Source organism: Cherax quadricarinatus, chromosome 19 (assembly GCF_038502225.1).
Source record: "Cherax quadricarinatus isolate ZL_2023a chromosome 19, ASM3850222v1, whole genome shotgun sequence".
NCBI classification, from domain to species: domain Eukaryota; kingdom Metazoa; phylum Arthropoda; class Malacostraca; order Decapoda; family Parastacidae; genus Cherax; species Cherax quadricarinatus.
In genome coordinates this window covers 41,188,896-41,203,506 of record NC_091310.1, presented here as the reverse complement: position 1 = coordinate 41,203,506, position 14,611 = coordinate 41,188,896, and the positions used below count along the sequence as shown (strand labels likewise).

General features: G+C 38.4%; 1 protein-coding gene across 1 annotated transcript in view; it reads left to right on the top strand.

Annotated features, from left to right (window-relative positions):
* Positions 1–561: 561 nt before the first annotated feature.
* Positions 562–14,611, top strand: part of LOC128688336 (Z band alternatively spliced PDZ-motif protein 52) — a gene marked incomplete at its 5' end in the record, with an annotated part of 158,150 nt that continues 144,100 nt past the window's right edge. The window contains 2 exon segments of the mRNA XM_070086722.1: positions 562–667; positions 2,539–3,015. Coding sequence (XP_069942823.1) covers positions 562–667; positions 2,539–3,015 — 583 coding nt within the window.

Sequence of the window (14,611 nt, the reverse complement as noted above, 5' to 3'; positions counted from 1 at the left end):
ATACCATAATTGCAGAGGTAGTATACATGTATGTTGATAACAGCCGGTGGGGTTGTTATCGCCAATGTCGTGTCAACTATTTGGACAGACATGTAGTCATTATTGCAGCATATTAACTAAGGATGTGTGGTGCTGCCCAATAAACTCCCTTCGGGGCAAAATCTGAAATATGCGTTTGATAAAGGATAAAACTAGGATGTCTGATGGAAATGGCTCAAAAGATAAGTAACGTTTAAACCATGAATTGGGCCGAGAGGATCTTGCAATAAATCAGTATTACAATGTGAAGATTATTAGACGTGTTAGTTTAATATGTTTATTATGCACCCCATATCCATCCTGTGGGCAGTAGTCAAAAGATTACAGAGGTACATAATGGGTCCAGGGACTGGGCCCCAAAGTTTGATAGCTGAGCAAGTTACAAAGGTAATGAATCAGTAGCAGCAAAAGATAAAATTGTTTTGCCCAATTGAAACGGTTTGGCTAAAACTGTATAAATTTCGGGTCATGATTTGCAGACGCTGTTACAGCAGAAATGTTGATGATACTTGCATGTTGCAGGGGTGCACCCACATGGAAGCCAGCCGTGACGCCCCTGGCCCAAGTGAAGACGACTCCAGAGGGCGTGCCCGTCGCCACCTCCACCTCTCTCGCTGCTAACAAGAAGGTAACACTTTCTCTACTCGCCGCCTCACTCGTTACCTAGAAGATAGGCCTCTTCACCTACCTCGATGACTTCCAAGCTACAAGCAAGCCTTTTCTCCTTCCTTCGATGCCTGACTATTATATAACCCTCTCTTTCCGACAAGATAACTTCAGTCTCCCCTTCCCCCTCCTCTTCCCCCCCCCCAATTAATATTTTTTTCATCTCCGACTTAGCTTTATTTAGTATTCTTGTTCATTTTAATGACTAAAATGACCTATTTTACCCCATCGTTTTTTTTTTATTGTTCCCAGGGTAGTCAGTCAGTTGTCATTTCTCATTGGGTTAATGAGACTTCGATAATACCTCAGAATGAGGATATTAAATATAATGCTAATGTGGAAAAATACTGGAGTACTTTGGTAAATATAATGTGTTTTAATTAAAGAAGATAACATTGTGGGTTGCAGGATAAGTGTCTTAAGTCTGTGAAAGTAATGCAGCCCTTTATTAATTTAATTATTATTACTTTATTAGTCACAGAAAGCGCTAAAGGTAACGCTGAACTAGTACAAGTGTCAGTGTCCTTTTCTACTGAAACTGTAGTGATAGGTTTGTGAAAACTTAGAATTGTGAAAGTAAACTGCTAAAGCTGTATATATATCCCAGTGCAACAAGTATTGTGTAAAGGATGTGTATGATAGGTAGCTGAGTTAAATGGTGACAAAAGTGATAACGGTTAACATAGTGTTGTACACGTGTCGTTCCTGCAGTAGCACCACCACCACGCCCTTCATCTTATGGTATCTCAAAAATCCATACTCGCTGATAAATTAATTAGTGAGTTAGGCGATTTTGTGAGTACTGTAAGTTAGTATATTAGTTGACAGCGCTGGTTGTTGGTGGGTCATATGCGAGTGTAACACGGGAGAGCAATGCTCTTCGTATCACATAAATTGCTGGAACCGACTACAGAAGTGACTGGTATATGCAGCGATAAGAACGTCAACAGCAGAAAAGTTAGCAGGTAGGCAGTCACTGCAAAACAACCGGTGCCCTCAACTTTCTCAAGCAGCCCCAACTTCTCTAGAAAATGTTTTCGTTACTAGACATTAGGGACCTGGAAAGGATTTGCGTGCATTCTCTTAGCAACCAAAGGAGCCAGTGAGAAACTGAGGGAGCTACAGTAATGTGAAGGATCTAGCTACATGCCAGCCTTTTTGACGCAACTCCTCCATCGCTACTACTAATAGCGTTAATACTGCTGCTGCTACTTCCTCAAGAGGTTCAAACTGGTGGGGTTCCTGAGCCAGTTTACCGTTACTATCTTTCATCATTTGCATGCTTACCTCCATCGTGTTTTAAGTCCTGAGTTGTGTGTGTGCGCTTCAGGCTTACCATTATACTAACATTGCATGGTGTACATTACCTACAGTAATATATCGTTTATGTTCTCTAGTTTTGTGCTTAGACGATGAATCCAAATTAGAAGTATCAAAACTAAAAAACAAGCGAATGATACGTGGATGTAGATATATTGAGTGTTTTTCTATTTGATTTTATGTGCCATATGTGGTATATTGACCAGGTGTAGATGCCCATGTGTCAAATAATCCACTTGTCCCATTATTATAGAAAATACTAAACTAATACAGGAACTTACGATTTGACAAAATTACCGTGTGTACTTTTTAATTTTTAAAATCCCATTAATACATTATTTTACATGACATGTCTTGTGTGGTTCAATAAATTTTAACTAAGTTATTACTACCGTATAGAAACATGTTTGTCTAACGCTAAGTAGGTAGGTAGCAAGATGAGAGCATGGCTACCGTCTGCTGCACCCTATGTTGTGTGTCTAACAGTCTCTCCCTCCTTCCCTTTCTTCACAGCCCATCCGCTACATCGGCTCCAATCATAACAGTGTGGCCCGGCCCTTCCCCGGCTACACAGGCTCCCAGCCCACCTATGCACACACTGCTCGAGCTGTAACGAGCCTTCACTTTGAGTCTTCAGAAGCGCATGTCAGTGCGCCTCACAGTGGTTCCTCCTCCAGAAACACCTCTGGTAGTACTAGCCCAATCAGCTGCCACCCAATTGCTGGTACTACATTATCTTTAAACAAAGAGAATGCCAAAAATTTCCTAAAGATGACTCTTGATAAAGAAAATGTTAACACGATAAATGTTCACACACCATACAAGACGCAGAAATCGAACAGTAACGAAAATCTGTTTACAAGTCAATTCCTGAACAACGGAGCAGTTGGGGGTAGCGGTGGCCATCAGAGGAAGTACTCCTTGGCCAGCAATACTTCCAGCTGCAGTAGTGAGGCTGACCACGACTCGCTTACCCGGCGCAACAACGAAGTAAGACACCACAGGGCATTCAAATCTCCAGTTTACCTCTGGTGGTGGGAAAAAATGGCACACTGTATTTAGGTTGAGATATTTAACTTGATAGCCCTCTTGTATAATTTTTTAAAACCACTCGTATATAATACATACCTTTTAACTTTGTTGTTAAGGTTTATGGTAAGTTATTAAACTTAAACATTCTTTTTTAAAAAAATGCTGCTACTAAATTTATTAATACATTTATGGTTTTCCAAAGGTATTACCTAAGTAAGATAAATATTCTCTTGAATGATACAGATACTTTAATGCTAACTCAAACATTCCTTTAAATTCAGTTAATAGTAACAATAAAAATTTATTATTAAAGTTGGCTACAGTGCAGATGAAGGCCCTCTTCCATTCTTGAATGAATTACTGTCCCCTAAAATAGTGTGAATACTTCATTGGTTAAAAGCATCACTTTCCCTGGCCAAAGTGATTGAACCTTTGAACCTTTCCCTTAATATTGTGTTAGTATATTAAACAGAGACTGCCAATATATTTATACTTGCCTGATCCCTTATCGATCTGCCCTGGACATGTATGAGCTCCCATACCCATATTTTTTTGTGACCAATTTCGAAATTTTTTTCCTGCTCCTATAGCCTGACCCTGGGCCAAGCTTGTCTGGTGCTTTCTTGATCAACTAGGCTGAAATCAGGTCTTAATTCACTCAGGGTGGGGTCCTTGGTGTGGTGAGGGGCTGGGGCTCTTGATCCAAGGAATTGAACTTACTGTATCCAGCATTTCTTGTGGCTCGAACTTGTTTGCCACCTATTGCCCCAGGTGCTGTGTGACTTCTAATTTGTCCCCCTCCCCTTTCCTTCCCCAAGATTCTGTTAACAACCCTTAAGAGTTTAGCATTCTCCCATATATGTAATAATAATGCAAGGCTTTATAAAGTCTTCTGTTCCTATTATGGTTTTTGCACAGAGATGTGTATATAATGTATATACGTACACTCACTGTGTATTTCACAAATCTGTGTGGAGAGGGTGCCTTAATGACTGAGGGGCTATTCATTCAAGGAGCTAGATTTATCATACCATTCCTGGGATCGAACCAGAGTACCTAAAATTTTCCAGGTGATGTGACCCATATGAATTTAGCACTTCCCCTTGTTATAAAGATGCATATATTTAAGCCTCTCACATAAGATACTATACTAAGCAAATTTGCTAAATTGCTTGTAACAAATGAGTGAACTGTAGATATAAATCCAGATGTACTCCTGTTAACACTTTTAGGGCCTAGTTACTAAGCCTTTTGTGTATCCATATGCTCTTGGGCTACTGTCCACTGAATGGATATGGGGTGCACAATAAACTAGCCACTTCAGTGACAAAATCTCATCACAGAGGTCCAGTTCAGGAAACCATGAAGTGCACGAGACAAAGCTTGTATACAAAGGCTGGTCACCCACATAAATCTGGAACAAAAATAAGTTACCTTGGAAAGGGTAATCATATCAGGTCTCTAATGAGATGTTAAAATTGAGTAATGAAACTATAGCCAACTCAGTTATTAGGTCGTGGGAGATGGTGGTGTATATTTTTCTTTGAAAAGGAAAGATACACTGTAGACCTGGTAAGAGAGGCAAGAACAGTTACTTTGGGAGAGGGACTATCAAATCTTAACTCATTTGGGTCCATCTTATAATGAGGCTTCTAATTAATTGCACTCGGTACGAAATTGAATTCAGTTTGTTCAGATACTATAGACAGGAATGAACAAGAGACCTTGCAGGCTTTCCTCTGCTGATTGAGGGTGCATCTACCATTTTCTCGAGAACCCAATTAATTTTCAAAAGACTAAATTTTCAGGTGTTACAAGGTGATTTTTTAACTTTTTACAGCAGTTGCATTAACCACATGAATATTAGACAGGCATTTTATAATTGAGGAAAATTCTTTCAATTGGTAATGCTCTTGCCTCACACACTGACTATCCATGGTTCAATCTCTGGCATGGGTGGAAACTTTGTACATGTTTCCTTAAGATGCCTGTTATCTTTGTTCACCTAGCAGTAAGTAGGTACCTGGGTGTTAGTAGACTGTTGTGGGTTGCATCCTGGGGGACAGGATTGAAGGACCTAATGGAAAAAAGTCCTCAATGACTTGGGTTAACCTGGGTAGCTAATCATCCAGGTTAAAAATCCAAACAAATCTTATATTATTATTGTAACATGTAAACTTTAACCAAGCAAGGGGATACGAGCTTGAGTAAATAACTTGGGAAAGCTTAAATAACATTTAATAATGAAAAATTAGTGGAGAATATATCGTTTTGTTGCCTTTGGGAGAAGTATTAACAGATAGGTTAAATGTTGTGAGCCATTGGTTGTATTGAGAGGCGGATGGGAGTAGCTGTTATCATTCAAAACGTCAAGGAAAGGAGTTGGAGCCAAAATCAGAATTAATTGTAATTAACAGTTATGCTAGGGCTTGTTGATCTTTCCAGCAAAGCAAAATACTTCGACACCTGAATGAGAAGAATGGAGACAGCCAGTGGAAATCCTTCGAAGTAATGATTTTCCTAGCTAGGGGTAGTCATACTATAATCAGTTGTTCATCTGAATTGTGTTTATTTTGGTTATAAGGAGTCTACACCGGAAAGGTACAGTATTAATATAGCAATAGATTCCAACTTATCTCGTGGGTTATGTTCCTATAAATTCCTGGTAATAAGCCTTGTTCTGCTTGTTAGTTGATGTATTGTTTATCTTTTTTTAAAACTATCATTGGCTTTGTTCCCAGACATTATATTGAGTGTGTTACTTGTAACCAAAGTTGATATTTTAGCGAGGTTAGCATTGACTGTAATTGTAAGTGCAGCCTGATCGTTCAGGATTTGAAATGACAAAAGTTGCATCAGAATTAGTTTAAGATCCCAAGGAGCATTTGAAAGGTCATTGATGTAGATTAGAAATAGCAGAGAGCCCAGGACACTACCTTGATTGATTGGCATGCTGAATAATTCAAATTCAAATTTTTATTTCTTTGCAAAGTTTACAATGTGTGATTTAAATATAAAATATTGTTAAGAACAAAGAAAGCCACTAGTATGCCTGAGCATGCTAGTGACTTAGTGCTTACAGACTACTTAAAACTAGACATAGGTTATAGAGTGGTAAATTTTAATTATTCATTATTACATTAGAACCACTTTGACAATTTTCTTCTTATTCTTTTTAGTAATCTTTACAGAAAAAGGGGTTACTAGCCCATTGTTCCCGGCATTTTAGTTGACTTTTACAACACGCATGGCTTACGGAGGAAAGATTCTTATTCCACTTCCCCATGGATATAAAAGGAAAAGTAATAAGACCAAGAACTATTAAGATAAAATCAAAGAAAACTCAGATGAGTGTGTATAAATAAACGTGTACATGTATGGGTGTGAAGCTTGGGTGGTAAATGCAGCAGCGAGGAGACGGTTGGAGGCAGTGGAGATGTCCTGTTTAAGGGCAATGTGTGGTGTAAATATTATGCAGAAAATTCGGAGTGTGGAAATTAGGAGAAGGTGTGGAGTTAATAAAAGTATTAGTCAGAGGGCAGAAGAGGGGTTGTTGAGGTGGTTTGGTCATTTAGAGAGAATGGATCAAAGTAGAATGACATGGAAAGCATATAAATCTATAGGGGAAGGAAGGCGGGGTAGGGGTCGTCCTCGAAAGGGTTGGAGAGAGGGGGTAAAGGAGGTTTTGTGGGCAAGGGGCTTGGACTTCCAGCAAGCGTGCGTGAGCGTGTTAGATAGGAGTGAATGGAGACGAATGGTACTTGGGACCTGACGATCTGTTGGAGTGTGAGCAGGGTAATATTTAGTGAAGGGATTCAGGGAAACCGGTTATTTTCATATAGTCGGACTTGAGTCCTGGAAATGGGAAGTACAATGCCTGCACTTTAAAGGAGGGGTTTGGGATATTGGCAGTTTGGAGGGATATGTTGTGTATCTTTATATGTGTATGCTTCTAGACTGTTGTATTCTGAGCACCTCTGCAAAAACAGTGATAATGTGCGAGTGTGGTGAAAGTGTTGAATGATGATGAAAGTATTTTCTTTTTGGGGATTTTCTTTCTTTTTTTGGGTCACCCTGCCTCGGTGGGAGACGGCCGACTTGTTAAAAAAAAAAAAAAACATTAGAACCAAAAATTTTATAATATTTTTAGTAGAGAGGTAGCAAAAAACAAACAACAATATTACAACTAGTACAGTTTGCAGTGTTACAATAGTACAATTTTAAACATGTATTAATATTTTTGATTGATCTAGCAGTCCTAAGTTTAGGATTTCTTGAGTAGTTTCAAACTGGTTTAATGATTTAGTATATTGTAGGTATAGTTAAGTTTGGGAGATAAGATGTTTTTTAATTATTGCTGTAAATTGATTGGTATACAGAGGACCTTCTGCTGGTGTGGGCAATGAATTCCTGATCTTGGGCCCTTCATGGGCATTGCATTTTTGCATAGGGAGAGACAGACATGAAGGATGTCGAAGAATGTTTTGTGGCTTGTACCTGTGTGTTCTCTTGTAGCTATGAAGAAGTTTGAGAGGAGGGTTTGTATTTTGAGTTTAATGTTCTATAAATATACACAGGCACAGTAATGCGAGTGCATTTTTTGTACAGTATATTAAGTTCAAACTCGTGAAGAGTGGTGGGGTGTGTTGTCGCAAGAATTGGTGATCGTCCCCACAGCAGGTTTTTGTTGAGTTTTTAATGGTTTTAGGTAATTGCTCATGGTAGATCTCCAAGCACAGATACTATAGGTGAGGAAGGGTTGATTAGAGAGTGGTATAGTATAAGTAGTGTTTGGGGTTCATAGTGCTGTATCTTGGAAAGGATGCCTACTGTTTTGGATACTTTCTTGGCCAAGTGTTGGATGTCAGTCTGAAATTTAAGGTTGCAGTCAAGGTGTAGCCCTAAAAATTTGCCCTCAGTGTGTTGTAATAGGGGAACTATTAATCAATATGTTAAGTTGGATATTTAAAGCTCTGTTTCCGAACAGCATGAAGTATGTTTTACCTATATTGAGAGAGTTTGTTGGTTGTCATCCACATAGATATTTTTAGTAGCTTCTTGTTAACAGTGTCACTAAGCATAGTCAGGTTTGAATGGGAGAAGACATAAGTAATGTCATCTGTGAATAGAACTATTTTGAGGAGATGAGATGCGTTGGGGAGGCTATTGATCTGAGTGGGAATGAACAGAGGGCCAAGGACACTGCCCTGTGGCTTTCTAACAACTACAGGCTGAGTAGTTGAGGTTATATCATTTGTGTAGACATAGTGGTGTCTTGCTAAGATAAGATTTTATGTATTCAAGGTTATGTTCTCTGACCCTGTAATGTTCTAGTTTAAGGTGCAAGAGATTGTGGTCCACTATCAAATGCTTTCTGCAGGTCTGTGAAGAGTTAGATAAAGATAGATTTTATTTCTTTGCAAGGTTACAATGTGTATTTACAATTTTGATTAGTTAAGTACAAAGAAAGCTCATATCATGTTTACCTGGAGAGAGTTCCGGGGGTCAACGCCCCCGCGGCTCGGTCTGTGACCAGGCCTCCTGGTCGGGGCATTTCAGGCAGACTTATCCTAATGCATAATAATTACTTAAGTCTAGACAAGATAAGTGTGGTTAACTTTTTAATAAATCTTTATTTTATCTTAGTATTAATGTGAGGTAGTCAAGGTGGAGGTTTATGAGAATAATAATTTTGAAGTTGCACGCTTTTTTTGTACATGAGTGGTAGCAAGTTATCTAGGTCTCCTGCCTTGTTATTTAGTGATTTAATGATGAGTGAGACTTCAGTAGGATTGGTAGAAGCTAGATATAGAGTATTTGGGTAATTTCCAGTGAGGTAGTCTTTTGCCTGAGTATTTGAGGCTGGGAGTTTACTTGCTACTTTTAATCCTTTAGTAGAGAAGAAGACATTGTTTGTTGGCAGTGTGTTTAGGCTGGATGTGTGGTTCAGAACAGTTACTAATTTTTACATGTTGGTGTCTGTCACTGAACTAAGATTTTTTGTAGGAGAGAGAGCATGTCCTCTTATTCCATAAAATTCTAATTTGAGTAGTAGAATATTGTGGTCTGCTGTACTGAAGGCTTCATGATCAATAAGGATGCCCATTAAATCATTATTTTCAAGAGAATAAATTAAGTAAGTTTACTCAGGTACAGGTACACACAAATAGTTACATAAATTATCATACATAGCAGCATGTGTGTAGATTACCTAGGATAACAAAAAAGTCGGTGACTGCTGAGCATTATTATTATTATTATTATTATTATTATTATTATTATTATTATTATTATTATTAGGTACGTGTATGCACCTGGAGAAGAGAAGTGTAGAGGAGAGAGAGAGAGATTTTGGGAAATGTTGAGTGAATGCATGGGGAGTTTTGAATCAAGTGTGAGAGTAATGGTGGTTGGGGATTGCAATGCTAAAGTGGGTAAAAATGTTATGGAGGGAGTAGTAGGTAAATTTGGGGTGCCAGGGGTAAATGTAAATGGGGAGCCTTTAATTGAGCTATGTGTAGAAAGAGATTTGGTAATAAGTAATACATATTTTATGAAAAAGAGGATAAATAAATATACAAGGTATGATGTAGCACGTAATGAAAGTAGTTTATTAGATTATGTATTGGTGGATAAAAGGTTGATGGGTAGGCTCCAGGATATACATGTTTATAGAGGGGAAACTGATATATCGGATCATTATTTAGTTGTAGCTACAGTTAGAGTAAGAGGTAGATGGGAAAAGAGGAAGGTGGCAACAAAAAGTAAGAGGGAGGTGAAAGTGTATAAACTAAGGGAGGAGGAAGTTCGGGTGAGATATAAGCGACTGTTGGCAGAAAGGTGGACTAGTGCAAAGATGAGTAGTGGGGGGGTTGAAGAGGGTTGGAATAGTTTTAAAAATGCAGTATTAGAATGTGGGGCAGAAGTTTGTGGTTATAGGAGGGTGGGGGCAGGAGGAAAGAGGAGTGATTGGTGGAATGATGAAGTAAAGGGTGTGATAAAAAAGAAAAAGGTAGCTTATGAGAGGTTTTTACAAAGCAGAAGTGTTATAAGAAGAGCAGAGTATATGGAGAGTAAAAGAAAGGTAGAGAGTGGTGAGAGAGTGCAAAAGGAGAGCAGATGATAGTGGGAGAGGCACTGTCAAGAAATTTTAATGAAAATAAGAAAAAATTTTGGAGTGAGTTAAACAAGTTAAGAAAGCCTAGGGAAAGTATGGATTTGTCAGTTAAAAACAGAGTAGGGCAGTTAGTAGATGGAGAGATGTAGGTATTGGGTAGATGGCGAGAATATTTTGAGGAACTTTTAAATGTTAAGGAAGAAACAGAGGCAGTAATTTCATGCACTGGTCAGGGAGGTATACCATCTTTTAGGAGTGAAGAAGAGCAGAATGTAAGTGTGGGGGAGGTACGTGAGGCATTACGTAAAATGAAAGGGGGTAAAGCAGCTGGAACTGATGGGCTCATGACAGAAATGTTAAAAGCAGGGGGGATATAGTGTTGGAGTGAATGGTACTTTCGTTTAATAAATGTATGAAAGAGGGGAAGGTACCTAGGGATTGGCGGAGAGCATGTATAGTCCCTTTATATAAAGGGAAAGGGGACAAAAGAGACTGTAAAAATTATAGAGGAATAAGTTTACTGAGTATACCAGGAAAAGTGTACGGTAGAGTTATAATTGAAAGAATTAGAGGTAAGACAGAATGTAGGATTGCGGATGAGCAAGGAGGTTTCAGAGTGGGTAGGGGATGTGTAGATCAAGTGTTTACATTGAAGCATATATGTGAACAGTATTTAGATAAAGGTAGGAAAGTTTTTATTGCATTTATGGATTTAGAAAAGGCATATGATAGAGTGGATAGAGGAGCAATGTGGCGGATGTTGCAAGTATATGGAATAGGTGGTAAGTCATTAAATGCTGTAAAGAGTTTTTATGAGGATAGTGAGGCTCAGGTTAGGGTGTGTAGAAGAGAGGGAGAATACTTCCCGGTAAAAGTAGGTCTTAGACAGGGATGTGTAATGTCACCATGGTTGTTTAATATATTTATAGATGGGATTGTAAAGGAAGTAAATGCCAGGGTGTTCGGGAGAGGGGTGGGATTAAATTATGGGGAATCAAATTCAAAATGGGAATTGACACAGTTACTTTTTGCTGATGATACTGTGCTTATGGGAGATTCTAAAGAAAAATTGCAAAGGTTAGTGGATGAGTTTGGGAATGTGTGTAAAGGTAGAAAGTTGAAAGTGAACATAGAAAAGAGTAAGGTGATGAGGGTGTCAAATGATTTAGTTAAAGAAAAATTGGATATCAAATTGGGGAGTAGGAGTATGGAAGAAGTGAATGTTTTCAGATACTTGGGAGTTGACGTGTCGGTGGATGGAGTTATGAAAGATGAGGTTAATCATAGAATTGATGAGGGAAAAAAGGTGAGTGGTGCGTTGAGGTACATGTGGAGTCAAAAAACGTTATCTATGGAGGCAAAGAAGGGAATGTATGAAAGTATAGTAGTACCAACACTCTTATATGGGTGTGAAGCTTGGGTGGTAAATGCAGCAGCGAGGAGACGGTTGGAGGCAGTGGAGATGTCCTGTTTAACCCTTTGAGGGTTTTGGTCGTACTAGTACGTCTTACGCGTAGGGGTTTTTGACGTACTTGTACTCATAAATTCTAGCGGCCTCAAATCTAGTGGGAGAAAGCTGGTAGGCCTTCATATGAAAGAATGGGTCTATGTGGTCAGTGTGCACAGTCTAAAAAAAATCCTGCAGCACACAGTGCATAATGAGAAAAAAAAAACTTTGACCATTTTTTTTAATAAATCAGCGACTTTGCAGTGTATTTTCGTATGGTATTTATTGTTGTATTCTAGTTTTCTTGGTCTCATTTTATAGAATGGAAGACATATTACAGAAATTGAGATGATTTTGACTGGTTTTACAATGAAAGGTGCCTTGAAATTGAGCTCAAAGTAGCAGAAATGTTCGATTTTGACCAAACTTCAAAAGTAAACAAATCGTGCCAAGCGTGCAATACACGTCAACTGGTGAGTCTAATATTCTTTCACAAGTGCACCAATAATATTTATACCATTTTTTACACTAATGCAGTAGTCTGCATAACAGTAAATCTTATATTTTTTGTGAAAATAAAAATTCAAAGTGGAAAGCAAAAGAATATAAGAGGGGCCTTGAGACGTGACTAATGACTAGAGGAAATGTCATTTTAGTGCCAGGAATGTGTTTCTTGTTTATTCTGGACCCTATTCGGAAATTGGCATCTTTTGAAATTTGTGTGAAATTGGCAAAATTGCTAAATTCTGACCACTGTACTGGATAGTTGAGTTTCATAAATGGGTGGTTTCTTGCACCCATTCGATAGAAAAAATGGAGTTCTAGCGAAATATTCATGTTTTTTGTCGACTAGTACAGTGAAATTGGCCGAAAATGGGGCTCAAAGTGGGCAAAATCGCCGATGCGTAAACATCGCTGAGACCGCTAACTTTGCGAGAGCATAATTCCGTAAGTTTTCTATCAAATTTCAAACTTTTGGTGTCTTTATGATCGGGAAAAGATTCTCTATCTTTTCATAAGAGAAAATAATTTTTTTTTTTTTTAAATTTGGCCGACCCTGAGAACGAGTTTCGGAGAGGGCCTGTCGACCCTCAAAGGGTTAAGGGCAATGTGTGGTGTAAATATTATGCAGAAAATTCAGAGTGTGGAAATTAGGAGAAGGTGTGGAGTTAATAAAAGCATTAGTCAGAGGGCAGAAGAGGGGTTGTTGAGGTGGTTTGGTCATTTAGAGAGAATGGATCAAAGTAGAATGACATGGAAAGCATATAAATCTATAGGGGAAGGAAGGCGGGGTAGGGGTCGTCCTCGAAAGGGTTGGAGAGAGAGGGTAAAGGAGGTTTTGTGGGCAAGGGGCTTGGACTTCCAGCAAGCGTGCGTGAGCGTGTTAGATAGGAGTGAATGGAGACGAATGGTACTTGGGACCTGACGATCTGTTGGAGTGTGAGCAGGGTAATATTTAGTGAAGGGATTCAGGGAAACCGGTTATTTTCATATAGTCGGACTTGAGTCCTGGGAATGGGAAGTACAATTCCTGCACTTTAAAGGAGAGGTTTGGGATATTGGCAGTTTGGAGGGATATGTTGTGTATCTTTATATGTGTATGCTTCTAAACTGTTGTATTCTGAGCACCTCTGCAAAAACAGTGATAATGTGCGAGCGTGGTGAAAGTGTTGAATGATGAAAGTATTTTCTTTTTGGGGATTTTCTTTCTTTTTTGGGTCATCCTGCCTCGGTGGGAGACGGCCGACTTGTTGGAAAAAAAAAAAAAAAAAAATTGGTACTGTACTTTATCTTGGTCTGAAACCAATCTGACACGATGTTAAGGATATTGCATTTGGTTATGAAGCCGTATATTTGTTTACTAATTATTTTATAAAGATTTTAGACAGGGCAAGTTTGAAATTATCCTGCAATTATTGGCTTCTGTTGGGTCACCACTTCTGTAAATTGTGTAACTTGCTAGTTTAAGTATGCTAGAGAAAATTTTGGCTTCAATTTATATATTGAGCAATGCTGTAATTATTGGAGGTAACACACGAGGAAGCTTTCATGTAAATTAGTGGTGGGGGTATGCGCTTTGTTTCTGGCTTTAGAGTTGCAATAATAGGTGACATAGTTGGGATAGGCAAAGCGAGGTAGGATGGTCATCAGTAAAGTAATCCCTTACTTGAGCAGGAGAGTTTAGGATTTTGCTGGCTAGAATTGTTCCTTTAGTTGAAGAAAAAAATTTAATTTGTTTGCTGTTTCTGAGTTTTGGAGGGTAAGTTCATAATATTTATTTATTAATCAATGAAATTTGAATTAATATTCATATGGTAGCAATGAAACTATGCTATGCTGTTTTAGAGATTTACCCTGTAGCAGAACTTGGTTATCCTATCTGCATAAACTTGTAAGGAATACTGATGCTTTAAATAAAATTGTTTATTTTCATTCAAAGGTAAAGGGCATACTGCTTTGTTCAGAGCAGCTGAAACCTGAAAGACCTTGGGTCTCTTACTAAAGATGTATATTGTGACCCCAGAAGAATGTAGGCTGCAATATCATGGCTGAATCAGTTCACAACTAACTCGTTTAAAATGAACACTACACAATATTTTAGTTTGTTTGCATCATTATCAAATGACTTGAAAATGGTCTAGTGGTGAATTAACCATCCTGGTACTGAAAATTATTGATTCTCTTTTATGGTTTTACTCTTCTAGTGTTATTGTCCACAACACAATATTATCATTACATTCATCAACAATCACACTGTAACACAGTACAGACTTTCGTAACATTACATCAGTGTACGATCATGTTTCTGAAAATTATTATTGTCACTCTTCAGCTTTATAAGTGTTTTAATAAGTAGTTAGTGTTCTAATTGTTTCATAGCTGGCTACAAAGATGCATCCATCCCCCCCCCCCCACTTAAGTTATACAGTATAAAGATTTAGCTCTATTTTTTCCTCACTACAAGAACATCTTACTGTAATTGGATATAT